Source organism: Nelusetta ayraudi, unplaced genomic scaffold (assembly GCF_046127955.1).
Source record: "Nelusetta ayraudi isolate G7.1 ecotype Tasmania unplaced genomic scaffold, CSIRO-AGI_Nayr_v1 ptg000027l, whole genome shotgun sequence".
Lineage (NCBI taxonomy): Eukaryota > Metazoa > Chordata > Actinopteri > Tetraodontiformes > Monacanthidae > Nelusetta > Nelusetta ayraudi.
Genome location: NW_027466077.1, coordinates 4,348,823 through 4,376,535, shown reverse-complemented (window position 1 = coordinate 4,376,535; position 27,713 = coordinate 4,348,823). Strand labels below are relative to the sequence as shown.

The 27,713-nt window shown below is 47.2% G+C and overlaps 1 protein-coding gene across 1 annotated transcript in view; it reads right to left on the bottom strand.

Annotated features, from left to right (window-relative positions):
- Window positions 1-21,657, bottom strand: part of col7a1l (collagen type VII alpha 1-like) — a 43,561-nt gene extending 21,904 nt beyond the window's left edge. The window contains exons 1-36 of the mRNA XM_076030198.1: window positions 21,448-21,657; window positions 17,961-18,155; window positions 14,829-15,009; window positions 14,112-14,271; window positions 12,675-12,768; window positions 11,292-11,465; window positions 10,725-10,888; window positions 10,445-10,574; window positions 10,240-10,356; window positions 9,998-10,153; window positions 9,343-9,459; window positions 9,093-9,239; window positions 8,854-8,973; window positions 8,607-8,765; window positions 8,065-8,178; window positions 7,808-7,957; window positions 7,290-7,427; window positions 6,651-6,797; window positions 6,421-6,540; window positions 6,067-6,213; window positions 5,419-5,664; window positions 4,135-4,274; window positions 3,917-4,040; window positions 3,251-3,394; window positions 2,967-3,154; window positions 2,467-2,547; window positions 2,214-2,231; window positions 2,093-2,119; window positions 1,865-1,930; window positions 1,285-1,365; window positions 1,153-1,179; window positions 1,002-1,046; window positions 819-893; window positions 648-743; window positions 328-354; window positions 153-206 (exon numbers count right to left, since the gene is read on the bottom strand). Coding sequence (XP_075886313.1) covers window positions 153-206; window positions 328-354; window positions 648-743; window positions 819-893; window positions 1,002-1,046; window positions 1,153-1,179; window positions 1,285-1,365; window positions 1,865-1,930; window positions 2,093-2,119; window positions 2,214-2,231; window positions 2,467-2,547; window positions 2,967-3,154; window positions 3,251-3,394; window positions 3,917-4,040; window positions 4,135-4,274; window positions 5,419-5,664; window positions 6,067-6,213; window positions 6,421-6,540; window positions 6,651-6,797; window positions 7,290-7,427; window positions 7,808-7,957; window positions 8,065-8,178; window positions 8,607-8,765; window positions 8,854-8,973; window positions 9,093-9,239; window positions 9,343-9,459; window positions 9,998-10,153; window positions 10,240-10,356; window positions 10,445-10,574; window positions 10,725-10,888; window positions 11,292-11,465; window positions 12,675-12,768; window positions 14,112-14,271; window positions 14,829-15,009; window positions 17,961-18,033 — 4,047 coding nt within the window. The 5' untranslated portion in view covers window positions 18,034-18,155; window positions 21,448-21,657. The remainder of the gene's footprint in view (window positions 1-152; window positions 207-327; window positions 355-647; window positions 744-818; window positions 894-1,001; window positions 1,047-1,152; window positions 1,180-1,284; window positions 1,366-1,864; window positions 1,931-2,092; window positions 2,120-2,213; window positions 2,232-2,466; window positions 2,548-2,966; window positions 3,155-3,250; window positions 3,395-3,916; window positions 4,041-4,134; window positions 4,275-5,418; window positions 5,665-6,066; window positions 6,214-6,420; window positions 6,541-6,650; window positions 6,798-7,289; window positions 7,428-7,807; window positions 7,958-8,064; window positions 8,179-8,606; window positions 8,766-8,853; window positions 8,974-9,092; window positions 9,240-9,342; window positions 9,460-9,997; window positions 10,154-10,239; window positions 10,357-10,444; window positions 10,575-10,724; window positions 10,889-11,291; window positions 11,466-12,674; window positions 12,769-14,111; window positions 14,272-14,828; window positions 15,010-17,960; window positions 18,156-21,447) is intronic.
- Window positions 21,658-27,713: the final 6,056 nt, after the last annotated feature.

The following is a 27,713-nucleotide window of genomic DNA, read 5'->3' as shown; positions in this document are numbered from 1 at the left end:
TGCATGTGTGTGTGTGTGTGTGTGTGTGTGTGTGTGTTCATCAGTCAGAATAGCACAGTGAGAAACAAAGGGGCCAGAAATCAAAACGTAAATAATGCAGTTTGTTGTTCACATGAACAATCTCGTTATCAACTGCTCGGCTGTGCGCTCACATCTCTGCCCGCCTCTCCTTTGTCTCCCTTCACGCCCGGCTTTCCCTGCAAGCCCTTTTCCAAAACACAATGAAAGTGTGGTCACGTGAAACAGGCCCTAAGATGCAGGTTCGGTAACTTTGTTTTTTTTTATTACATATATATATCTATTTCATTCACTTTATTTCAAACTTACGCTTTCTCCAGGCTCCCCGGGGTCGCCCTGCAGACAGTTCAAACAGCAGCATCAGCACAACCTGCCTTTTCATTTCATACACTTACATTTCAGGATCAAGATGGCGCCGCTCTCGTGGCAGCCTGTAAAAGCAGCTCCCGTTCACTTTGAACTTTCCCCCTTTTTTTGTAGTTTAGTGTCTTCTTTATTTCTTATTTAATTATTTATCTGTGCAGTTGGAACATTCCCCACTGTGGGACTAATAAAGGATTATCTTATCTTATCCTCCAAAATAAGAGGGTTTCCCTGCATTATAAAGCATGATGCAGTCTTTATTTTACCTTAACATATATTCCAGGTGAACCTTTTGGTCCCTGTGGTCCGACCGGGCCTGGAGATCCAGTGGCCCCTGGAACACCAGGTGGTCCCTGGGGTCCCTGTAACACGCACTCGGTTATAGGTGATGTGTTTCATTGGCATTGAAGCATTTGGTTGATTTTTTGAAGACCCACTAAAGATCCAGGCTCTCCCTTCCGTCCAGGGACAAAATGAGCATCTGGGCTGGCTATGATATAACCAGGTTCACCCTGCATATGGAAGCACATGCACAAGAAGGCCGTCATCGCACACATAGATCGTATCATAGCCGCAGTAGAAAGTCTTAAGACTTGTGGGAAAACTTGACTGAGCCTCACTCTTTCTCCTCTCTGTCCTTTGGAACCAGCTGGGCCTGGTGGACCCTGCGGTGAGAGAGACACAAAAAGATGAGTGGCAAAGTGGAACAAACGTGATCCGATAATGGAGCAAGCAAAAGTTTGAGTTCTTAAAAATCATTTGCCATCTCACCAGATCGCCTGGAATGCCCGGCGAGCCCTGCAGGATGAAAATGACAAATATTATTTTCTCCGTCAATAAAAGAATGACCGAGTTGCACTGAGGTTTGCTGGGTTTTTTTCTCCTCGCACTGAATTAAGTTACCCGTTGGCCTGCAGAACCCGGCGGTCCGCTTCTCCCCGGTCGTCCTGGCAAACCAGGGATGCCATCTGTTCCCGGAGCCCCCTGTTATATTGAAGAATCGTGTTGGATGCTTGAAAATTAATTAAGTCATGCGCACAGCAAAGCCACGCAGTCGCAGCAGGTCTATGAGATTAGGAAGGAGAAAAAAATAAATGAAAAAGTCATGACGGCGGCGATTCGGTTTATCGGACGGGCGGTCCGTCGCTGGGACGTTTACTGCGACTGGCCGGAAGAACTAATGGCGGGAAAATAACCGAGGACCTCAAACCTTTGTGCCACACTGCTGTGCAACGCTAACAACACACAACGTTTTACACACATGCAGCTGACATGTGAATCTGGAAACGTCGAAAATGGTGAAATTCAAAGAAGTTTCTGGCTGTGTTTCTGTACAGTTGACGTCACTGGTCGACAGTTTCCCCGCAGCAACGCCTGAAAGGCTGAAGCTCAATTCTTTTAGACCAGGGACTTGAAACTGTTTTTTTGACCCGTGGGTCAGAGTGTGTCGTGATGAGAGTGGCACTCGTGCATGCATTCTCACCTTTTCTCCGGACGCTCCTTTGGTCGGCATGAAAGGGTCGTACTGCTGAGGGATCTGCCGAAACCTCTGCGTCACCAAGGACAAGTTGATGAAAAAAAAAAAAAAAAATCCAATTAGAGATGCTGAGATGAAAGAACGGACGGCGAGCTGATTGCAGTGTGGAAATCACAGAGAGTGCAGATATGTGTCGTGACGTCAAGACACTTGGGAACCTTAATGAGAACCTACCAAACCTCCCTGGCCTGCGCCGTCTCCCTGAAGGACGACAGTACAGAGGGTGAAAATTCCTTTTGATATTACGTATGACATTTCTCATGATATCGCTCAACTCAAAAGAGAGTAAACGTACCTTTTCCCCTTTCTGTCCCTGGAAAACAAACACATAGAGTAACATAATTATGATAATATCAAATCAACATAATTAGATTTTTAGTCTTATTCAGAGTTGTGAATCCAGGGGCTAAATAATAATGACTTATCTTGATACTTAATTGCCTAGGATGAAAACTAATGATGTGAAAAGACGGGTCTAGTAATGGGACCTTTCAGAAGAAACAACGTTGCACCTCAGGTGTAGGGAAGAAGGAAGATTTATCAGCTACCTTGACGCACTGGGCGGGACAGGGGCCTTGAGGCTTGGACAGCTCCTCCGGGTCGCCAGTCGGCTTGTCCAGCTGGGCGGACTGAAGTGGAAACATTGTTAGTTAGGCTGTTAGGTTGTGGGGGAAAAAATAATAATAATGTAATGGAAATGGAGACAGAGTGCTTTTCTATATAAGACAATCAAAGAATGTAAATGTAATGTTGTACAGTGTCACCTCCTTGACTTGAATATCTGTTAGAACAGTGTTTCTCAACTGGGGGGTGGGAAACTCCACCCCAATTCAACTCAACTTCAATAATTTATTGACTAGACATGATAGAAAGTGGGCTAGCGATTTTATTTGGAGCGCTGTCTGGTCAATTTGGATCGCAACTTCATGATAAGGAAAAAATGTGGGTCCTGAGACTCCACCAGTTAGGAACCACTGTGTTGGAATAAGTTTACAGGACATGGATTTATTGCTAATGCACGAAACCAGTTCGGCCGCTTTCGCCTTGCCTCGTCGTGCAGCTTGTACTCGGTGAGCAGCTCGTCGCTGCAGAGGCTCCCGATGAAGTCTCCCTCGATGGAGGGGAAGTCATCGAAGGTCGGCGAGAAGAAGATGTTCTTGTAGCTGGTAGGCGCAGCGATTTTATTCAGCTCCGCCAAGTCGGCTCTGTGGACGCCGACAGCCAGGACGCTGACGCCTGGGAAGTGGAGAATACGACAAACGGTGGGGTGAAATCAGTGGTTTTGTGTCGTTCCGCCAATAAATAGAATTAATGTGACTTTAAATGCCAAACCTAGAGCACGTGCAATTCTGGAGGGTGGCACCACATTGTCCTGGGCCCTGCCATCCGTGATGAGGACCAGCACGTGGGCCACGTCCGGCCTCATCCCCAGTGACTCGTGGAAGAGCTCCTGCAGCACGTAGCTGATGCCTTTCCCTAAGAGCGCACACAACAACAAAAGTTCAAGTCCCAGTGATTGTCACATCCTGATGGATGGGAAATTTGTCCTCCACATTTGACCCATCATCCCCTGAGGGAGCGATGGGCAGCAGCGGTGCCGCACCAGGAAATCATTGGGCGATAACCCCCCAATTCCAATCCTGAATACTGAGTGTCAAGCAAGGAGGCAATGGGGACCATTTCTACAGTCTTTGGTATGACCTGGTCGAGGATTGAACCCTCAACCTACCGGTCTCAGGGCGGACGCTCTACCACTAGACCACTGTTTACTGCAAAATTTCAGGAGAAATAACAATACCAGTATCAAAAGGCAAAATGTAAAATTCTATGCGACAAAAAGTTACATACGCCAAAATAACAATTGAGTATTTTACCCAAACACACAATACTTCTGAAGCAGTCGGTGACACTTCAGTCTGCTGTGATGTTTATTTTTTCAGTGTTTTCCAGGAACCATTTGATGTTGACTGACTGGTGGAAATAATTGTGTACACTGACCTGTGCGTGTGTTTCCTCCCACGTACCGCAGCGAGCGCAGCGCTCTGAGCACCGAGTTCCTGTCCTTGAAGTCATTCAGGCGGAACTCGATCCGAGGCTGGTCACTGTAATGGACCACGGCCAGCTGCGGAAGGGAGGCGTGGCGCGGTCAGTGGACGCCCCGGGATTGACGGCGACAAGGCGAGCTACAGCGGCGCTCTGAATCAACCTCAACCAACCTGCGTGGCCTCGGGGCCGATGGCGGGGAAGTACGTGGCCACGCGGAATATGAAGTCTTTCATTTTGACAAAGTTGTTGGCGCCGATGCTGGACGACTCATCCACCAGGAACACAATGTCGACCTGGCTCCGCCCACAGCCTGGAACGGCAACAGCTGATTCATTGAAGGTGAAGTGTGTAATATTTAGTGGTTTTGAAGAAGAAACAGCGGCAGCAAGTGGTTGCATTTTAGACTGCAGCGTCTTTCACTCTCTCTCTCCCCCTACTGAGTTTGCCTGTGAGCTACAGTGGCCCACGCACACAAAACTGGACATCTGGTGCACCTTCTTCTTCGTTGGTTTATTTAAAGACGCGAGCACCCTATATACCAAACGTGCTGTCAGATTGCATTGTGCACACCATGTACACACACATATATATATATATGTATATATATATATATATATATATATATACATATATATATATATATATACATATATGTATATATATATATATACATATATATATATATATACATATATATATATATATATATATATATATATATATATATATACATATATATATATATATATACATATATGTATATATATATATATACATATATATATATATATACATATATATATATATATATATATATATATATATATATATACATATATATATATGTATACATATATATACATATATATATATATATATATGTATACATATATATATATATGTATATATATGTATACATATATATATATATATATATATATATATGTATACATATATACATATATATATATATATATATATATATATATATATACATATATATATGTATACATATATATATATATGTATACATATATATACATATATATATATATGTATACATATATATATATATGTATATATATATATATACATATATATATATATATATATATATATATATGTATACATATATGTATAATCACTTTTATTAATGTATTTATGGGCAGTATATTAAGCTCTGGTCGAGCATATTTTGAGTCCTTGTATTCTATTGAAAAAGGAGTTGAAACCAAGCTCAACCTGATTGGGCTATCTCTACCACTCGGTTTACGTTTGTGGTCTGTAAAAGTCAGTTTTTGGAATCTTTCTATTATTGCCCGAAGGAAATAAAAAATACAAAGAATTTTTTTTTTCCATAGCTTTTTTCTTGATTCGGACTTTAAAATCATAATTTGAATTCAGCAATTCAAATAAAACGAAACCAGTGCAACTCTGACGGTGTCCGACGGTACCTGGACTCGCTGCTGTCGTGACCGCAGCAGCTGCGGGTGACGCAGCCGAGGGCACTGATTGGACGCCGGGCTGAGCCGCTGGACGCTTGCTGGGTGCAAATGGACTAGATGGGATGGTGATAGGTTTCTGGGGGCTGCTGGCGGTGGTCCTGACGGTGGTCCTGGTGGTGGTGGGCCTGGTGGTGGAGGCTGTCGTGACCGAGGCCGTCACAGACTGCGCCGTCCCCGCCGGGGAATCCTGCCCCACTGGGACGCACACAGCCAAACCCAGAGTAATTAAAACATTTGAATCGATGCACCGTGGCGGGAGGTTCTGACATCGGCTTCACACTTTGGCTTGTGCCAGATGGTGAATGAGATAATGAAAAGTGCCACAGGGGACGCCGACTGCTGCTGTTGCGGCGTCACTGTCAGTGAATTAAGGCAGTATTAAAAGTTCAAGTTAAAAAGAAGAGCAGAAGCAGGCAAACTAGAAGAATGTGCAGCTGTGTGACACGGCAAGATACAATTAAGGCGCCTTCAGTAATTTGGGTTTATCACTGTCTTTGAACTTCACTTACATCAGCGCATGACTGGTTTGATGGCGTGGAACAGAAAGAAACTTGGGTGGATGAAATGTGTTGAAAGGATGCAGAAGTCACGTCTTACGTATTTTCTGGTACACCGTGCTGACGGGGCCCTCCACCTCTCCGTACAGCGGCTGGATGGCAAAAATATAAGTTCTCCCGTGCAGCAAGTCGCTGATCTTGTAGGAGGTGAAACCAGGATCCACCCTCTCCGTTCTGGTGTCTAACACTGAAAAAGATTGAAAACAGTCATCCATCAATTGACTGCAGCAAACAATTTCATGATGCGACGATGACACGAGGGGATGATAAGGTTCGGTTTTTTTTGGATACAGGAGGCACTTCATGAAAATGTTTCACTGCACAATGCAATCAGACAGTGGGGTTTAGCTGAAAAAAAACAACATATTAATCAAATTGTCATTGTCTGCCTGACCTGAGATGTGCCTCCAGGTGAGCAGGTACCCGGAAACACCTGCGGCAGGCGTCCAGGTCAGAACGACGCTGCGGTCGGTGGTGTTCACGGCAGTGAAGCTGCTCACTTTTGGAACTTCCACTGAAACAGGACATTAAAAGTCCACAGTCAACCTTTTTTTTTTTTTTTTTTTTTTTTTTTTAATTTCAAATGAATTCTTGTGTTCTTTTGCTTGACGTTGTCGGACTCACAGGTGCGCGCCGTGACCAGTGTGGGGCTTCCTTCCACGCTGCCCACTACGGGAGTCACCTGGATCTTGTAGGCAGAGTTCCCCTGCAGGCTGGAGATGGTGTAGCTGGTCGAAGTAGCAGGGACCAGGTGGGACTTCTCCTCTCCACCTATGATTAAAATATACACCACCAGTCAAAAGTTTTGACACACCCTATGAATTGAATGTCTTTTCTTTCATTCTCATCACTATTGACGTTGCAGTTTCTCACTGAAGGCATCAAAACTACGTATACAGACACATGGAATTTCATAGGAAACAATGAAAGTGTAAAATAACTCCAACTGTATTATATTTAAATTCTTCATAATAGCCACCTTTCATAAAAAACATATTTATAGTAATTGAATGTGTTTTTCTTTGCTGCATCATTCCATATATCTTGCTCATATATTTGATGTCTTCAGTATCTATCTGCAGTGTAGAAAGTGGTAAAGATAAAAAAAATATTGCATGAGAAGTTGCATGACTGGTAGTGTGCATATATATATACATATATGTATATGTATATATATATATATATTGTATGTATATATATAGATATACTGTATATGTGTATGTGTGTGTGTGTGTGTGTGTGTGTGTGTGTGTGTGTGTGTACCCAGGAAGGGGATCCAGGAGATCTTGTAGCCAGAAACACCTGGTGTTTTCCTCCAGGAGAGAGTGATGACCTTGACCCCGATGTCCACGACCTTCACCTCCTTCACAGCCTGGATGGGCTGCGATTCGGACTGAGCGGCTGAAAAATGCAGCAGAATAAAATCTTAATTTATGAAAGACATATCATTAAGAATATTTGGGGCCGAGTGACCACATGAGGGTTTATTTACACCGCCGATCATTTGTCAGTCAGTGTGATGAACTTGGTAGCTTGAAGCCTGGCGTGACAAGCCACGTCAGGCAGCCGAGGCGGCGGCAGTGAAGACCGTGGAGCAGCAGCTGCGGCCACTTGGATCCAGTGACGCAAAGCGCAAGCGACAGGGACGTCGGGCGAAAAATAGAAGCGTCAAAGTTTCTCGCTCGTCAGCACGAGCGGAAACAAACTTTGCTCGCCTGCCCCGACACATTCAAAATAGCAATAACAATGACTTTAGCTTTTAGAGTTCGCCTGCCCTGCACCTGTGAGCTGAGACAGGGAGATCTCCGGCCCCTCCGAGTTGCCGGACACGGCTCGGATGGTGACGCTGTAGGTGGACTTCGGCTTGAGGCCTTCGATTCGGTGCGAGAGGACGTTGCGGTCCAGGTAACGGGACTGAGGTTTGCTGCCGCCTGTGAAACACGCACCCGGGTGGAGATGCACGATGAGTGATTCCACAGCCTGCGAGAACACCACGACTATGACGACTGAATGAAAAAAAAAAAAAAAAGCGTGTCACCTGTGCTCCAAGACAGTCTGTACTCGGTGGCGCCCACTATGGGGCTCCACTCCACATCGATGGAGGTGCTGGAGTAAGAGAGCACCTTGAAGTTGGACACGTAGCCAAGAGGAGCTGCGAATTAAAGAGCGAGGCCAGAATTTAACGTGGAATTGAAGCCATTTTGCGATGCAACTTTAGATGATTGATGTTCAGGCAGAAACTGTTTATGCTTTTCAACATGCTGCAGCAGCGTTTGCACACCTGAGGGAGGATGCAATCCCATGACATCACGTGTCAAGCTGTCACTAGTGAAGCAACGCCCCCCTCTGGTATTTAACAGCACTGAACATTTTTGGCCAGCAAAGGAATTTTTTTTTTTTAAATTTGCTCATCTTATCATCTTTTGAGCACGTTGACTGGGCTGGACTTTTTTGGGTCACATGTTATGCAACATGAAACTTTTATTTGCACAATATTTTGCAATTTTGAGACAAACGAGCTGCAGTCGCGGCGCCATCCAGCTGCGGCACGACGGGTAAAAACAGAAACATAATGCTCACAGGTCCTGAAGGTGGCGGAGACGCCGGGTCCCGCCACAGGTCCAAACAGCACATAGAGGGTCAGGACATACTCCGTGTCGTGGGCCACGTTCTTCAGCTGGTACTCGGTGGTGCTGGCGTTCAGGGCCAGTTGCCTGGGACGGTCCCGGCCCACAAACTCTGAGAAGGGACACAGATGTTGGTCGGGGGTCACAGCGGTGCCTTTGCTCTGTGTGGTGACTGAACACTGCAGCAGAGGGCTGGTCACCTGGAGTGGGACCCCAGGCCAGTCTGTACCCTGTGGCCCCTGGCACGCTGTTCCACCACACCACTGCAGCGCTGGTGCTCACAGCCGACACCTTCAGGGTCTGGACGGAACTGCTCTCCACTGACACATACACACACACACGCACACACACACACACACACACACACAGATAGAGGGAGTCATACTCATCATAGCTCAAAACAGCCCATTCATAGCTGCCTAGAATGGATCCCAGTTACATGTCTTGACTTTGGCGGTGGTGACAGGCCCTTCAGTGTCTCCGAAGATGGGGTTGATGGTGGCCGTGTACTCAGAGCCCAAGCGGAGGCCCTGGATCATGTAGAAGTTGAACGTGTTGCCGAGGTTTATGTTCTCTATGTGGCCGTCTGAAAGGAAGAAGCAGTTTCTTACTTCCCTCTTTGGCTCCTCCCAGAGTCAAAGAGTAAAAAAAAATCAGCTTATTGTTTGATTTACAGAGAACAATCATACCGGGAGATTCCCAAGTCAGCCGGTACCCGGTGGCCCCCCTGACTGAAGACCACCTGGCCTGGACGGTGTCCGTGGTGGCGTTTTGGATCAGGAAGTGCTCCACCTGCACAAGTTTTACTGTGATACACACACACACACACACACACACACACACACACACACACACACACACACACACATTCATACGGAAGAGGATTAGTGCCACAAGAAGAGAAAAAACATTTATTTTTTCAAGTTTCTAATTCGAGAATAAAGTCGAAATTTCCAGAATGAAGTTGACGCATTCACGTAAAGTCGACGCCAATTTCCACTTTATTTGCGTCAACTGTATTTATGAAATTTCAACTTCATTCACAAAATTTTTTTTCAACTTCATTGACTAAATTTGGACTTAATTCACAAAATTTCAACTAAAAAATCGAAATGAAAATTTAAATAAAAATCACCTTCCTGTAATTTACTTTTCTCTTCTTGTGGCTCTTATCCGCTTGTGTATGTTTATTACGTGGTCAAAACTATTTTGTGTAAAAAAAACAAAAACAAACAACACTGCCATCTTGTGGACACAATGTGAGACTACACCCGGCAGAGACTTCCTTGCAGTCCTGCTTGATTTTTGTTTTGTTTTGTATCCAATCCTATCCAACAAACTTACACGTCCTGCCCACTACTGAAACTGGTTCGCTCGGCCCTTGAGGGAAGACGGCATAAATGCTGATCGTGTACTCCTTATCTTCCTCCAGGCCGTCGATCACGTGCGAGGAGGTGTCTCCAGGCAGCAGGTTCTCGTAAGTGAATCCGGGTCTGTGGGCTGTGGGAATAAAAATCCAGAAGAATGAGTCGTCAAAGAGTCCAAACACACTGCTGTTGTTTCTGGCCCGTCGTTAGCGTACGCACATCTTGGGATGAAGATCTTGAATCCGTTGAGCTTCCCCAGAGGGAGAGTCCAGCCCAGACGCAGCGAGAACGGACCCTCCTCGATCACACGGAAGTTTGTCACCTGAGGCAAAGGGGCTAAAAGGACACAAAAGCAATGTCGTGCTTATTTACACAGGAGATTTCTCATTAAACAAATCGGCTTTGAGCGAGTGCGTGCGCTCACTCGTCCGGACAGTGACTGTGGCAGAGTCTCCGACGTGGCTGGGGTAGACGGCGTAGACGGTGAGGGAGTAGTCGGTGGCGGGGCTCAGCTCGGTCACCACGGCTGTGTTCACGTCGGCCTTCAAATCCATCTGCAGCACGGCGGGAGAAGCGGCGAGTGTTTCATCTGAAGTTTTCAGGCCCCTTTCAAAGGCTTATATTTGAGGGGACTGAGCGGGAAACACCAACGCGATTCAAGCCGCTGTTTGATGAGCTTTCATCACGATGTGAGCATCCCCTACCTGTCTCCGCTGGGAGTACAGAAGGTTCCCCTTGGAGTTGAGGGGCATGACAAAGAGGCGGTAGCCGGTGACGTCACTCGTTGCCTGGCTCCACGTCAGTCGGAGGGAGCTGTGCGCCAGCTCACTGACCTGCAGGTCTCGGGGTCCCACCACCCGCTCCGCAACTGATTTAGGGGAGAGATAGAGAATGAGCAGCCAGTTAAAAAAGAAAAAGAAAAAAGAAAACACAAACGTGCTCATTTCAGTCAAGTGCCATTTTTCTAACGGATGAATCTGTCTGAATGTGAAAGCTGCGCAGCAAACGGGAAGCAGCGGTGATTATCGCCCCATTCTGATCGTAATCACTCTGCGTCAGTGAGAAATTACGGCGCAGGAGCAGCTCTCCAAAAAGGAGACTGTAGTATGGATCTTTTATTTATGAGAGCTGCCTTATTTATTTGTCGCTGCGCACACACACTCGCACACACTCGCACGCACACGCACACGCACACGCACACGCACACGCACGCACACACACACACACACACACACACACACACACACACGCACACACACACACACACGCACCAGGCCGGGACACTTTCACAGGCCGTGGCGGCTCTGACGCGGTGACACACACTCGACGGGACAGTCTGGGCAGGATGTCGTCGTGGAGCGAGAGGTCAGAGGTCAACAGCAGGTGCTCCTGCCGTGGCTCGGACACCATCGACCTCAGCTGCGACTCATCTGCTCCCCGCAAACCTGAGACGGCCACGGGAAACAACACAAGTGGGAAGAATGAGGGAAAATGCATTGGGCAAAGACAGCCGTTCAGACAATATGCAACGTATGAGACAATTTCGTCTGGCAATTAACCCACTCAAAAAACAGAATTCCACCTTTTTTGTGAGTAAAAGGCTAAATATGCTGTTGTCTAGAGTTGTGTTTACTTCTTGAGGCAATTACTTAAAAAAGAAAAAGAAAAAAAGAATAAACTTCAAACAGCTCCAAAAAGGGACCTTTAAATTTGGAAAAATTCTGGGCATGTTCTTAGAGATGCCACTAGAGGGAGCTGTGGCATTAGAAGCATTTGGCCACAGAGAGTTTGTATTCGCCCGTGACCCTGAGCTCGGACAAAGCGGGTATGGAAAATGAATGAATGAATGAGTTTGTATTCATTCATCCCCGCTGCTGCTGCAAGGGCTCACATAGGTGCAATCCGCAGCTTCTCTCACCTTTGCCATGTGACATATCATCTGTTTTTGTCGGGTTCTGGACCGTGGGCGAGGAGTTGGATCAAATAAGGATAAATCCACATGACCCTGGAAGTTCACCGTGTTGCACGTTGACCCATATGAGCGTGCATGACGCTGCTGTGCTGCGCTCTGCAGCCCCGTTGCTTTCTCCCCTGTTACTGGAGACGCATGATGCAGCCCCCTGCACTAGTGTGATGGATGAGGGGATCAGGCCTGGGTGTCAGAGGTGCAGGATTGGGGTGGGGGGGGGGGGCAGTGAAATGCCCGGTGAAAAATGGCAGCGATTAACAAACCATCGGCTAATGAGCAGTAATTATTGCGGTGCCTCCTGCTGAGAGGAGCAACTCGTGGGGGTTTTTGTTGTGTTCTTTTTTTCCCCAGCGTTGGATATGTGGTAGTAAATTTGCGGGCAAACAGCAGCGAGTTATTCATGAGGGGGATAGAATGGCTCCCTCTTGACAAACCCAGCATCCGAAATGGCAATTCTTACACCGCCAAGCGGCAAAATATTCAGCCGTTGCCCATTCGTGCAGGAAAACACAACGATCTTGCAACAACACTGTGAATTCAAATGTACGGGAGACGAATATCTAACCGCAAACGGTGCCGATAAGCTGTCAGAGCCCAGATAGAATAAAAAAAAAAAAAAAACTCCACTTGTGGTAGGTAGGGAGGAGGAGGAGGCTCACAGCAGCGTCTCCAGAGCCACACTCACCCACTGCAAAGAGAGAAATCCCGCCGTCAGCAACCGCCTCGGCTGCAGCATCCACCTGGTCGTCCGAGCGGCCGTTTGTGATCATTACTGCAATCTGAGCGGCGGCGAGACAGAAAAGAATCACTGATCTGGTCAGTCAGCCGGCGCTGAAACACACTCGCAGCTCGCCATTGAAAATGTCATGAATATTCCAAGGAGGCCTGTAACTTTTAATCAGTCAAGCAAATGCAATGCAGTGTTTGGTGGAAACCTGCTGAGCTAATTTATTTTATTTTTCATTTTCTTTTTTTTACATAATTATTAATGGACCGCCGTTGAATCCACATAATTAGCGACAGCCTCGTGCACAAAAAGCCTCTGTTGACTCCCAACGCGGTTGTAAACCATAATTAATTTTTGGTTTTTCCGCTCGCAGTATCGACGATTCCCCTTCATCCCCGAGTCAACGGAGGGAAGCGCGAGAGAGGGAGGGGCGAGGGGGGAGGAAGAGCTGGCAGGCATCAGTATGAGGGGCCGAACCGCTTCTGCTGCATATGCGCCAGGTGCGAAATCCAATATTACGGCCCTAATCCTCCAGCACTCTGCCCCCCCGCCGCACCCAGAGCGCCGCTGCGAGATGATTTGCCGGCGTCGCTGAGGAATGCTAAAGCGGCGAGGCTGCAGTGTTGGGACTTGCGGAATGGAGAAGGGTGAGGTGGGAGCGGAGGAGGGGTGGGGAGGCTCTTGGATATTGGACCGGGTACTTGTGAGACCGGTTTAATTAAGTTGCTGACTATTGACTATAGAAGCTGGCTGCTGCATCACGTTCGGGCTCCAGGGTTTCAGAGGCCGCTGTCCCGGCGCTCGGTCTCTGACTGCGACCGCGCTGTCCCGAGCGTTTGAAATCATTTTGCAGAGCGTTAATGACAATAATAACACACAACCTCTCCAAAAACCTAGACGGCGGAAGACAGCCGAAGACAAATCAGAGCAAAGCACCGTCGGCTGAAAGTTTGGTCTCCCCTCAGACGTCCGCCCGGTTTGTATTCACAGCGTCGAGCTGCACTTTAATGAGAACGACAGTGGAGGGAGCAATTTCTGCTATGTGGGGTTTGTTTTTCTCTGCAGCGTGTCTGACTGCAGAGACCCACTTTGGCGGCCATTTGGAAGCGGCGCTCGCTTCAGTTTTTCGCTCCGATCTTAATTAAATCGTATCCATACTGCGTTATTGTTTTCTCTCTACATTTGCTGCATTGAAGTAAAGTTCTTTTAAATTAATGCAATTAATGCTCCGGCATGTCAGCCACAGGGAGTAGAGATACTTGCTGAAACTAAAACTTAGTTTTTGTGGGTACTTTTTACCTCTAAAGTTTCTGTGTGTGTGTGTGTGTGTGCACCTTGAGAGGATTTTTTTTTTTTTTTTTTTTTTTACATCTCCCCGGTGCTGACGCACGGTACCTTTGGGGCATGGTCTCGACGGATGACAGGGCCGAAGACGTGGTCAACAAGGAACCGCAGGGCATAGCCCGTCCTCCTGGATCCGCCCTCGTAGGGCAGATCCCGGACGGCTCTCAGCACCTCCTCCAGGGAGCTGTAGTCTGTCAGCGCGATGCGCATCCTGGGGGAGGACAAGGAGGACGGGGAGGACGAGGAAGAGGAAGAGAAGACAAAGTGAAAATCCTGAACAACTGAATACAAGCGTCAATGATTTCGTGCTTGGATTAGTGTAGATTCTTAATTTCATATCCGACTGTAGAATATTTAGCCCTCTGTTTGCAGTCTCTTGTGAAGATGCCAGGGTTTTTGCTTCACACTTTGCTGCACCTTCAATATGTTTTGAAGGGGAACAAAACCGAATCAGCTACCAGGCAGCGCTGAAGGTCGTCACAGGAGATTGATTGCTAGTGTTGTCGGTAATGTTAGAAAAGTATCTGCCCTCTCTGTGACATCACATAGGGCTGATTTCTCGAACTTGGTTTTTTTTTGCGAGCGCTTTGTGAAGCAGTTAACCAAAGCGGAGCAAATAAAAACAGCAAATAGTGAGTGCCTTCCTCATACCTCGGGGAATTCAATGACAGTCTGGAGACACGCAATTGTCGGTGAACTCCAGCGTTTTTTAACCTTGCTACATGTGGGACCTTCTGTGAAATTTTGCCGTCTGTGCTTGACTCTCACCTCGGGACGTCCCCAAAGACCGTGACCCCGAAGCGGACCCCATCCGCTCCCACCACGTTGCCCTTGAAGGAGGAGACGATGGTGGAGATGAAGTCCTTGACGCTGGAAAAGCTGCTCTGGCCGAATCCCCATGACTCATCCACCAGGAACACCACGTCAGCCTGCGCCACAGTTTTGCATGCTGGGGGTGGGGGGGGGGGGGGGGGACAAAAGAGAGCGTTTATAAATAACCGTGTGCACAATGAGCAGCGGCGGCAACTTCAGTCTATTAAAATCAGATTAATTAGTAGGCCGAAAAAGGAAAATCCATAGTGAGCATTTTTAAAAGGCTGCAGAATGAGGTTGCATTTTTTTTTTTTTGGGGTGCTGCGTTTCCTACGCTGACCACCAGGGTGCAGCCTTGCTCCGCAGCCGTTCCAAGCGGAGGGCCACGGCCAGCGCGCAAATCCCCATGAATTTTTAATGGGACACAAGTGAGCCAAAGAGACTATCAATATTCTGTGCACTCCAGCAATAAAACTTTAGTAAAGCCACGAGGAAGAAACGCTTAGAATAATAAGGTAAACACGCCCAAAAATCAGCCAGGCCGGCCCCAGACAAGCGCATTCAGCATGCCAATCCGCAGAGTCCGGCCGTCCCCAAAAACCCCAAAGTGCGCGGGGCTGTAATGCACATACGGCACACACATACACACACCCTCCACGCCCTCTCGGTCAATAGCCAGGCGGCACGCATGCAGTAAAGCAGCAGCGGTGGCAGCGGCGACGGCATTGATCAGGCGGCTGAATGGGCTGAGAGGCAGCACGCTGATTGTCCTCTAAGTGATAACTCCGCTCCTCTGCTATCGTCTATTTCATTACGGGGCGCCCCTCTGCATCCCTCCCAACCTCTATTATCTCCTGGTGCCCCCCCTCCTCCCCCCTTCCCCCACTCTCCGCTCCCCTTCGCTCCTTTGGCTTCAATCCCAGGATTCACTGGCTGGGGAGGAGGGGGAGGGGGGCATATGTCGGCAGCCCCCGGTGACCTTTACATTGACCTCCTCGCACGTCCCACCCACCCACCTGGCCACACAGCGAGGGAGCGGAGGGCCACCAGGAATGCCGACTTTGCCCCAAAGTCTCACCGTAAGAAAATAACAAGCCTGCTGTAAATTTACCGTGGTTTGTTTTATATGTCAAATAAAAGGCTAAAAGTACAGACAGCGCATTATTTATTTATAGCGCCGCAGTGTCTGGATGTTGCCGCCTCCTCGGTCTGCCCACTACCTTCTCCATGACTTAATTTCAAAGGACAACCGGAGACCTAAACCTTTCTTAGCACTTTCTTTGTTTGTTTGTTTTTTTGCCTGCAACAACGTCGCGGTTTGACCGTAGAACTCTGGTTTTGCCTGCACGGCACCTTCTGGTGAGAACACACCTGTCCGAGTCCCTGTGGAATTTGTCACTTTGTGTCTTTCGAGCCTCCTCTCACACTGCCTGCAGTGGTTAGTGGCACCTCTGCCGCTGCAGCAGGCAAACAAGAGACGAGTGAGGTGGCTCGTTTCTGACATCCAGGCACGAGGCTCTTGTTTTGCGTTACAAATCAGAGTGGTATTGTTTTAAAGGTCCAGTGTGTACATTTTTTTAGGGAAGCCATGGAGAATGTGACCTGCAGACACGTCAGGACACAGCCAATCAGAACGAGCTGAGACACAGCAGCACGTACGATGTTGTGATGTCTTCTCTCTTTTCTGGTGATTTTCTGGCCTTTATCAATTTTTTAAAACGACTAAAAGACCATAACTGAAAAATCTACAATAGAAAGATTTGCTTCAGGTCATAGTCATCCTGTCAGTGTTGTAAAGGCGCTTATTTTTGTCTTGCTGTCTATGGGAAAATGCTTTTTGGCGCCATGGGATTGTTTTGCTGCAGTACCTCAAGTGGCCACTGGGAAAAATCGGCACGCCACCATATTGCCAGTCCGGTATCCAGTTCTTATAATACATCCATGGTTTGTGCTCGCAGGTGACTGTAGTTCACTGGCGAGCTCAGGAGAAGGAGCGTAAGGAGCCCTTCAGGGGACATAAGTGCAAGAGCGACGCAATCCAAAATGTAACCACTTGATGTTGCAGTTTCTTCCTTAAAATCTCCAAATATTACACACTTAACCTTTAAGTTGCTGCTTTAAAAGTGGGCGGCGGCTCAGCCTTGAGCCCAAGGCTTGGCTCCCTGGAGGACGAGCAGCAGAACACACGCGCTGACAGTCAGTGGCTCCACTTCCCTACAAACTCCTCTTGAGCTCGCCACTAAAATCCACAAATCTGACAACCGCCTCATGGTGCGACACCTCCCGCCCCCTCCCGCTGCTTTGTTGTTATGAAGTCGACAAATGCCGCCGAGGCGCGAGCCAGCAATTCAAATTAGGAGCATACGACGGTGCCGAACCTCCGGCTTGGGCCCCGCACAAGCGGCAAACAAACATTTGGCTGGCTGTCCCTCGCTCTGCAGGCGGACGGAGGCTCGGCGTGGAAAACAAGATCAATTATCCAGAGGTTCATCTGGCCGGCAGCTGGGAAGCGGCAGCACGTGGTGAAGGATTAGGTGAGGTTTTCCTTGAAGGTTATTTGTACTGATCGCTCGCAGGTCATGTACGCCCTCTGTGTAAGACCAACATTGATTTATGCGCAAGATACAGCCCACTGGCTAGTGCACACGCTGCGAAAAGTTCAGAGAGGAGGAGGAGGAGGAGGAGGAGGACCGGGGCAAAAAAAAAAAAATGGATATAATGATGCGGCGCAATCAGCTCCGACAAGATCAAGGGAGGAGATGTAAACGATGCGCGACGCCGACTCGAAGGGGGCCCTCATCACTGGGCTTTTACGAGATGAATGCAGAAGCTCGTCGGAGCAGGAGGAACCGGCATCGTTTGCGGGGAAGCTACAGAGTGTGAAGACAGATTCGACGCGAGGGGCCGAGTTCCGCTTCCAGGGCACCAACCCAGCCGGAAGGAGTAATTATGCTGCGTTTGACTGATACGGACTGATAGTTTTATTCTAGAAGTGACGAATCAAAAGTGGATCCTGGCCACCCGCGTGTACCAAAAGTAGAAGTATGATGCTGGGTGAAATGTATTTATAAAAAAATAAGAAAATACCTTCAGCTTGTGCTGCGGCGCTCTGGACAAAGGAGACGGACAGCAGGCAGAACAACGCAGAGGCGTGACCCATCCTCTTCCTCCTTCTCCTCCTCCTCCTCTCTTTCAATCAGCTGCTTCCTCTCGTCACAAATCTCCTCAGCGACCGGGGGTGCCACTCGACAATCATCAAACCCAATTCTTCTCTCCTCTTATCTGGAAGTATACAGATGAACAGAGAGAGGAAAAGTCATTAGAGGCACTCGCAGATAAACAAAAAAAAAACACAATCAGCCGTTTTTTCTTCCTCTTTCTTTTAATTTGTGAGGCCTTTCTTGGGGAGCTGCAGAGTTCTTGCCTCCAGTGACTCAGCAATCACAGAAATATATTATGTTTGTCGGTGGCAATGTGCCCGGGTGTGCGGCATAACCGTTCCAGTCAAGATAGACGTGACAAGAAATCTTCCTGTTATGATTTCACATCAGATTGCAGCAACATCCAATGAAAGTAAAGCAGAAAGATTAAAATAAATAATAATAATAATAATAATAATAAAAAGTTAAAAAAAACAGGGATTCATGCTTTACACTGTTGGTAATGTGCCTTCGTTCTTACCATTAGATGGTGCTAAATCCTACACGTAGAGCCTTTGAAGATCATGCTTCCTTAAAATGTAAACTTCTTCTGCAGGGTCACAGTAGCAGGAGAGATGTTGGGAGACAAGGTCAACCAAGAATACCTGAAAATGTTTCCGATGCAGCTGCTGCAGCCCAAGGCAGTGGAGCCAATTGTGTCTGATGAGTGTTTACACACTCGTGCCTTGTCGAGATGATGCGGCTCTGAGGCAAAGTTTAGGGACGAGAAGCATTTCTATTCAAACATTGCTGTTTCATCTCCAGCCTCAGACTGCACGTCTGGTAAGAAGTCTGTGATTGTTTTAGGCAAAATGGGATAAAAATGGGACAAAATGGGATAAAAATCAAGTCTGAAGGGGAATAAAGGCACAATACGAAGGGAATATCTGAAATAATGTGCGTTATCATATCTGCAAATGGAGCTCTTCATTTTCGCATCAAAATTTTCAGGATACATTTTGATTGCTCTCGAGAAAGAATCCAAGGACATCCAGCATTGCTCTCGACCCAGAGATACTTAGCACTGTGAATTTAGCACACAACTATTTTGTATAACACAATCAATGAAAGGAGCCCGTTCACATTGGACTCTGTCTGTCGCAGCCAACCCCCACTTGAACCGCACCGGCGACACATACAGCTCAGTGCAAAAGTGGGCTGCAATCATTCAGCTTCGAGGCTCCTGCAAGCGCATAGTGTCGCCCAATAATCCTTGAAGTGTTTTTATCAGAATTAAAGGGAGGAAATCAGGAGAGACAACGCCGCTGTGGAGGAAATCAGACGCTCAGATCGGAAACGACGTGCCGGCAACTGGAGTCATGCGGCAGCAAAGGATTATCACATTTGGTGTGAATGAGTTGCCCTCGGCGAGGAACACGTTCAACAAGTTGGCGGAGAGCCGGGAGACGGTTTTCCGCCGTCTCTTAATGTCACTGTCCATGTGTGTCTGAGCGTCCCACTGTGCATGTGTGCGCGTGCGTTTTGAAATCCATGAAGCTCAGGCCGGCCCTTGCTGTGCGGAAGATGTGGAAAGTTCAACCATCCATCCATCAAGCCATCGACTAATGCACTAGCACTCTGACAAAAAAAACAAAACAACAACCCAAAAATCTAAAACTATCAGCGATCCAAAATATTCCTCATCCACCCTCATTAATCATGTTTAACAACGACGGCACGCCAGTTGAACAGCAGATGGGCGGGAAGTCTGGCAGGGGCTGAACTCTGAACGACGTCACCGAGCCGACACCCACCCCCCTCCACCCCCCGTCCCTCCTTCACATACCGCTGCAGATGTGAGATCTGCCTCTGCAGATGTGAGATCTGCCTCTGCATGCACGTCTCCCTCAGAGAGCAGAGACGACAATGGTGCGGCTTGATGAATGACAGCCCACAAGACGGCCCTCCTGCTCTTATCCCACGGCGGCAATTTTTAAATAACTCTTGCAGGCGCTGTTACGCAAAAGGCAGTGAGAGAGAGAGAGAGAGAGTGAAAGAAAGAGAGAGGGTGAGAGATAGAGGGAGAGAGAGAGAGAGAGAGAGAGAGAGAGAAGCCTGCAGGGTTCGGCGTCAATGACTTCACTGTAATGAAATGTAGTTTTGACATATTCTTTTTTTAAATGCATGTTATTTTAGTCATAAGAATGTTGGGAAACTTCCAGAGGGCACACAGCCAATCCAAGCACAGAATATGAAAAGACTACGGTAATTAACTGACTCTTAAAACACTGAAAAAAATGGTAGAAATACAGCTATTCATTTCATTTCTTCAAGTTCGGCGGGCCGGATTAAAAAGCTTAACGGGCCGCATATGGCCCCCGGGCCGTAGTTTGCCCATGCCTGGCTTAAAGTGACTCTGTACAAAGATAAATATTAAGAGGAGGAGCTAAAGTAAAGAGATAAATATCAAAGTTGGCTTCAAACGTAGCTACATGTCAGCAACAATAAACTGGAATACAATAAAAACATGCTGGTGATGATCCTGTACACACACACATACACACACACACACACACACACTGTACCTGCTTCCATCACCTCTCTGGAACTTTCCTCCTTCCACCAGGAAGAGACGCGTGTGCCGATTGTCCGAGGCCTTTAGTTTATCAGAGCTCCGGGAGGATTAAATGATGGAACTTTTACTGTCCCTGGCCTTTACGCTGCCCTCTCGGCTTCCTATCTCCGCTCTCACACACAAATCACAAGGTCTGCAAGTCTTAACCGCGTGTCAGCTATTTCTACATAATGGCTTTTTTCCACCTCAACCTTTTCCTCGGGTGGATTATATTCCCTGTTCTGTAGTTGAGCGTGCATGCAGCCGAGGACCTGCAGCTGAAACACGCATAGGAAAATAAAAACGCACAAACACACGCACAAACACACACACTACTAAGCAGCTGACAATTTGCAGCTTGGCCTTGATAAAGCATTGTGCTTACATTGCATATTTGAGGCTAGCAGATGCAGACAAGTCTGCGCACGAGAGCGAGAACTCCTTACGATAAATCCGCGCACAACTTCGCCTCCCGACAGATCTTTGCCTGGTGCGCTGTCGCTCTAATCAAATGCATGCGTTGACCTGAGAGCAGATTGCATGACGCATTTTAATCGTGTTGATCATCCAAGTTCCGATTTGGACGACTGTGCAGATGCATACGTGCAGGAGAGCATGTGTCCGTGTTAGGTGGGCCAATGTAAAGTACAAAAAGTTGCACTTACAAATTCAAACAAGTTTTTAAAACCTTTTCTTTTTCTTGTCAACCAGTCGAAGAAGGAAAAGGAAAAAGGAAAAGGTAAGCTCCTCCGCCCGAGAAACACATTAATGTGCAATTAAAGTGGGAAATGTTGCCTCTGAAATGGGCCTCTGCACTTACCGCTGCACACAAGAGAACCTTCATTATCTTCTTCAGTCCGGTTGACCTCCCGACACTCGACAGAGGCTTAAACTACACAAAGAATTTTTTTTTTTTTAATCCAAGTCGGACAGAATTTAAAAAAGAAAAAAAAGCCTGGAATTGATTTTATGTTCCTGCTGTGGGTTGTTACCAGAGAGCGTCCTCTGAATGGTACATGAGAATCAATGCTGGTATGTGTGTGTGTGTGAGAAAAAAAAGACGAGGTAGGTGTGTTTGGAAGCATGTGAGAGTGGATGAATGACTTGCAGGACGTGGGCTGTGCTGAGACAGGGAGAGAGAGAGAGGGTGGGAGGGAGGGAGGGAGAGAGAGAGAGAGAGAGAAGAAAAAAGTTTGGGAAGAGAGTTTGGGATGAGGAAGAAAGAAGCGGTGAGGCTTCTGTAACTTGTAGAGACAGACAGACAGACAGACAAGAGGAGGTGGAGGAGAAGAAGGAGGAGGAGGAGGGTCACTAATGTGCTTTGACCCAGCTTGGGATGATTTACTCTGGCTCTCTAAGAGAGAATGTGTGCAGCAGGTCGAGGTGAAGACGAGCGGCAGACGAAGACGTGACGCAGCAGCAGAAACACTGTGTTGTTGTTTGCTGTGTGAAAAATAACAGCCTGCAGAGAACAATCACCTTCCCAAAACACAGAGGATGGGGAGAAGGAATAAATCTGCCAAGTTTTACAAGGCCTGCGCTCAGCTGCTGCGCGTGCACGCGTTGGTGAGTGCACACGTGTGTATGTGTGTGTGTTCTGGGTACACTGAAAGGCCGCTGGGTCACCTTTAACGGCGGACTCCAGGAATGTGGTGACCAGTTTAATAGAGTTTAGCCAGCTGTCAGCCCTCGACGCGCCGTAACTCAGCACACACGAGAACACACACAGACACACACGCACACACACACACACACACACACACACGCACACACGCACTGGATGCAATGATGCTGTTGCCATTGCCTGCTAAATATTACCCCCCTCCATCACCCTACACAGATTGAAACGCACCAAAGTAAAATTTTTGAAACTGAATTTGAAACTTTTGTATCTCTTCCACAATCTGTGGGGAAAATAAAGTGCATTTGCATGCAACTTTTTTTTTTCCTGGCCTGCAGCAAACATGAATTTTCTGTTTTTGGATTTACTTCTGCTCTCCTCCCGCGACGAGCTAAGTGTGAAGAATCCCAGTTGTCAAAAAAAAAAAGGGGGCGGGGGGACGTTGCAATTAACTGCCTTTCTGAAAGGATTAGGAGTTCAAAGGAGGTCCCGAGCAGGGCCTGCATGTCCTGTAGCAAAGTGGGGATTTTGGGATGAAGAGCAGTAGCCGCCTGGTTTTGGCCCGAGGGCTGTCTGAACTCAGAGCTGCCCTGCAGCTGAGCCTCTGCGCATGTTCAGGAAGGAGTGTGTCAGTCACGACTCCCCGTGTGAGCAGTATGTTCACTAGTATCTCCAAACAATACTAAGTGCACCAGCCTGTCAGACAGAAGAAGATGGATGCAAAAAAAAATCCCATGTGCCCTGTCCACAAAGAGCCTTGACAAGTACGTGAATGGTCCAACTTTTTTTTTTCTCAGGAGGCTGTAAACAGAGGGCTAAATATGGTGTAATCTGAAGATTTATGGAGGGTTTTGGCATTCAATGACGAGGAGCTGCTCCACTGGACTCCAGGGTGAAACATGGGGACTTGAAAAGGCATTTTACAAGCTGGTGTGATTGGGAATGGAAGATGTAACGGACCTTTTGGGGGTAATTAGACGGATAAGATTAACTAGGCTCCCACTCAGCAAGGACCTAAACTCTCCTATAGCCCGCGGCTACAGGAGGCAGCGCCGGCAGTAAAGGCCAGATTTAATCCATGTTTAGGCTGAGTGATAAGAATCAGTGGCGTTCGAGATGATCCGGATGGGAAGATGAGAGAGCAAAAAGCAACAAGCTTAAATAAATAAATACAATAAAAAATATTTACGAAACCTCTAGGAAGCTGTTTAGGTGGAGTTACTGTGGCGAGGCCAGGTCGACTGGAATATAAAAAAGAAGGTAAAAGAGGAAAACGAGAGGAAAACAAAGTAGTAAATTCTGTTTTACTACTTACAAGGCCACTGACGAGAATGGAAGCAGGTATAATAAGCTCTTAATATTCTGTTTGGAAGAGTCCCGGTCATTCACTGCTGATGCCTCGCAGCGTCGACTTGTAATCTGATAAAATACCAATTTAAAGCGTTTCTAAAATCTTCATCTCTCCTCCTCCTCCTCCTCCGCCTCCCCCGTTCTTCTTCTTCGCCGCCGCCGCCCTTCTGGGAATCATCAAACATTACCGCGGCACTTCTGTTAATTGTACCGATTACTCACGCAACTTTAATTACGAAAATCGAGTCGCTTTCAGCTCGGTTTCAGAGACGACCACATCTTTGCTGGGTATATTACTGAGCAATCATTGGCGGCTTGGGCCCAGATGGAGTTGATACTTAACGCCTAAGGTAACTTTGACCGGCGGGACTGTACCTCTCAAATTGGAACACGCCACCTGCTGGCGCGGCATAAAAAACAACCTTGTGCGCCTTGAGAACAATCGTCACAAATTATATATAAAGCTAAAAAAATAAACTTCTACCACAAAATATCGAGAGGGAAGGATAACTCTAAAATAAATAAAATTCCCAGGATTAGTCTTTAAAAAAAAATTGATTCATAAAAATATTATTATGATGATTAATATATTAGTGGTAGCAATATTGGGGAAGTGGTGTCGAAGAAGTTTTGAAAGCTTCCCACTCCTTTCTGAACATGGGTTACTTTTTAACATATGTTGCTGCATTCTTTACATTTGATCTTTTTTTTCATATGTTCAAAATAAACTTTACTGTTCATCATCATCATCATCATCATCATCATCATCAAAAGCTGACGTGTTGTGTTTTTGTCCGTCCAGTGTTGTTGAGCAGCACTGTCGTGTTTTTGATAGAGTGACAGCGTGAGGCAGACACACTGTGGCCGCTCGTATCAATCCCTGTGTAATGCTTGTCAGTGCTGGCACGTCTGCCGCAGTCTCACGCCGGGACGCCGGGCGAGTAGCGGCCCTCTGGCCGCGGGCTAGTGCGCCTCTCAGTCAGCCACATCCATAAAGCATTGTCAGGTTGGCCGGGGAGCCCCGGCTGCTGCCAGCGAACAGCGCCAAGCCTCCTGCCAGTGCAAACATGTGCGCACGCATACACACGTCCACACAGGGGTGCACTGGGGGCTTTTGTTTGTTTTTTTCACAGCAAAACACACACTCGATCACAATAAAAATTCATTGCATAAACCGCGTGGCTCCAAGTCTCCGGGTGAGGCGCATGCTGCCATGGCAACAATGGAGGAAAGAGGCAGCGGTGGCCGGAGCGCCAGAGCGCTGGATTGGAGATGCGGCAGAAGTCTGTCTGGTGCCGAGAGAATTAGTCATGAGCGTGTGTCCGCTGTCCAATTACCAGCAGGCGCCGCCAAGGCCGGCAAAGGATACAGAAAACAACCAAAAGGAACAGTGTTTACGAGGCTCGCCATGACACAGTGGTGGTACGCCACATCCAGCATGCAGCACTCAGGGAGGAAAAGAAGTGTCTACTATCAAGTTACACAGGTAAATGTGCAGTAAAATTGTAATTGTTTTATTTTTGTACGTCTACATAGTACAATGACGTTTTAAGTTGAAGTCCACCCCGTACGAGCACGTTGTCTTCTCCAATCCAAGGAGTCATTACATTTAACAATGTGTCGGGGTGAGATTTTTTTTTTTCCTTTTTTTTTTAGAAAGAGAAATTTCAAAGGTCAAAGGTCAGCAGATGTCCACTCTTGCCTTCTTAACCTTTGGAAGCCAACAGAAATGGATATAAATCAGTGAGGGGAAAGGAATGAGGTCAACAGAGGCAGGGAAACTATATGGAGGAAAAAGACCTTTAGGGTCCAGCAGGAGAAAGAAAAGAGCAGTGTTCGGTCCAGACTTGATTATACCTGCTCTCCGAAATACAGCAAACAAGAGCCCCCCTGGTATATTCCATTTGTTGTTTGAATACTGATTAAATGAATAATCCATGTCATTGAATCAAATCATATAAAAGCATCTCACCACCAACTCCCCTATGCACTTCTAACAACTTGGATTTTTCCTCCACTTGTCCATCATTCATCAGAACGCAGAGGTCAGCGGTTCACGTTGATCCCTTGTTAAAATCAAACAAACAAAAAAATCCATATGCACACACACAGACACACACACACGCACACACACACATTATTTACCAAAAGCAAAAGACAGCTCAGTTAGAAAGGTTATCACTGCTGCAAGACTTATGATTTGCTGCCTCTTTATTTATTTATTTATTTCCCTCCGCTCAGCTGAACCTAATCCAGCTTTAGCGAGCGGAGCAGAACTGGATTTGGCAGAGTTCGCTGAACATGGCTGTGAAGGACGGGACAGACAGGAGTTTGCTCAGGTGTACGCGGCGAAGCCACATTAGCGCCGAAATGAAGAGAAAGTGTAACTTTTTGATTTGTTGAGTTCTCTGAGCCCCTTCTTTAGGGGAAAAGTTGTCCTCTCTGGGTTTGTGCAGCCACTTCTGGGGAAAGAGGAGGGGGATGGGGGTGGGGGGGTTACAGTTGACAAAGTGGGCTGTTTGTTCAGTCCGATCAGACCTCAGACAGGATGTGAACTCACGCTGAACGCAGGTTTGAAACGCACTCAATTCTTATCAGACAGGCAGTGAACTCAGTCATACTGAACACTTCACTGTCTGCTCCTGTCGTGCATTATTGCATATTGGCCACGGCTGAGGGATGATACACACACACACACACACACACACACACACACACACATACACACACGAGCAGAGACACGTCTGCCGTGTGTCTGTCGACAGAGAGCAGGTCACTGGAGCTGTGCGGCAGCACTCGATGGAATGGAAAATGGCCAGGAGCAGGAGCAGGAACTGTCGCTTACGAGAGCGGCCGCCTCGGGTGCGTTACACGAAAAAAAAAAAATATTGAAAATCTGGGGAGCCAGATTTTTTTTCCCCAAGAATGTCAACGTGACATGCAGCAGAGGCAGAACATGGTTCCGCACAGGAGAAAGTCATTTTTTAAGATAAAGCACATCGCAGCATATCTCCCTGGCGTTATCCACCAGCCGCCGCTGGGTTTCCTCACCTGGTCGGACGGGTTGCCATGTACCGAACCTCACCGACAGTCAAGTAAAAGCAAAAATTGGGGAGAGGGATTTGGAGAAGTGGAGGAGGACGGGTGGCGCCAAGATGGATTTAAAGGTTTATAAAGACTGCCATCACCCTCTGGAGACTCAAGAGTCAAGACTGAGGTCAAGAGGGGTCGTCGAGGGTTGAAACTATTCAGCAAAACAAAAGGAAGTGTGTAGAACTGCGTTTACGCTGTGCACACTTCCTTGTTGGCTCGGGACGGAGCGTAAATTCCATTTTAGAAGCTGCAAATTCGTTCACGCCGCTGCCGCCGCCCGGCTCTGCTCACCCTGGGGCGCCGCTTCCCTGACTCTCCAGTGAGGTCAGGCCACCCCGAGGGACGCTGAAGCATTGCGGTTCCAGTTAAGGCTATCAGTCTGGACGTGTCCCGCCTCGGCTGACCCGCAGCCCGGGGGCCGGAGCCAGATGTGACTCAACAGGGAGACACACACGGAAGTGTTTTGTGTGCGTGTCGGCCCGAAGAGGGGAAAAGTTTTCTTTTTCCACACATCCTCCGTTCGGGTCTTACGTAATTTTGGTGCTCTGCGAAAGAAGCAGGCCAGAGCGTTTGTTTCATCTGTAGTCACCATTATCAACAAGTGGTTATATACATATCTCGACATAAATATATATGTCTGAAGACTTACAAAAGCCACAAAAGCAAAGTCATGCATGAAGAATGTCAAAAAAATTCAATAGTTTGCAGCCAACTCATGAGTCAATGAGTCAAAATCCTTCAAAGAAGCAAAATAAAAAGCTGCCTTTTGGTTCCTGTTCTTTTTCACATTTTCAGTTCGCTCACTTTTGGCTGATAAGAGGATTGAGATCGCTCGCTTGAATCCACCTTTGATGAAATTACACCAGCGAGGCGTGATTAGCTTCGGGTAAAGTCTCTGGCGGGAAAATAACGATAGCCTCGCAGCGAACGGCATTTCAAGCAACTTCAAAGCCTCATACAAATTTCTGAGCGGGGGAAATAAAATCGGAATAAGGTGATTAGAGTTTTGACAGAGTTATTGT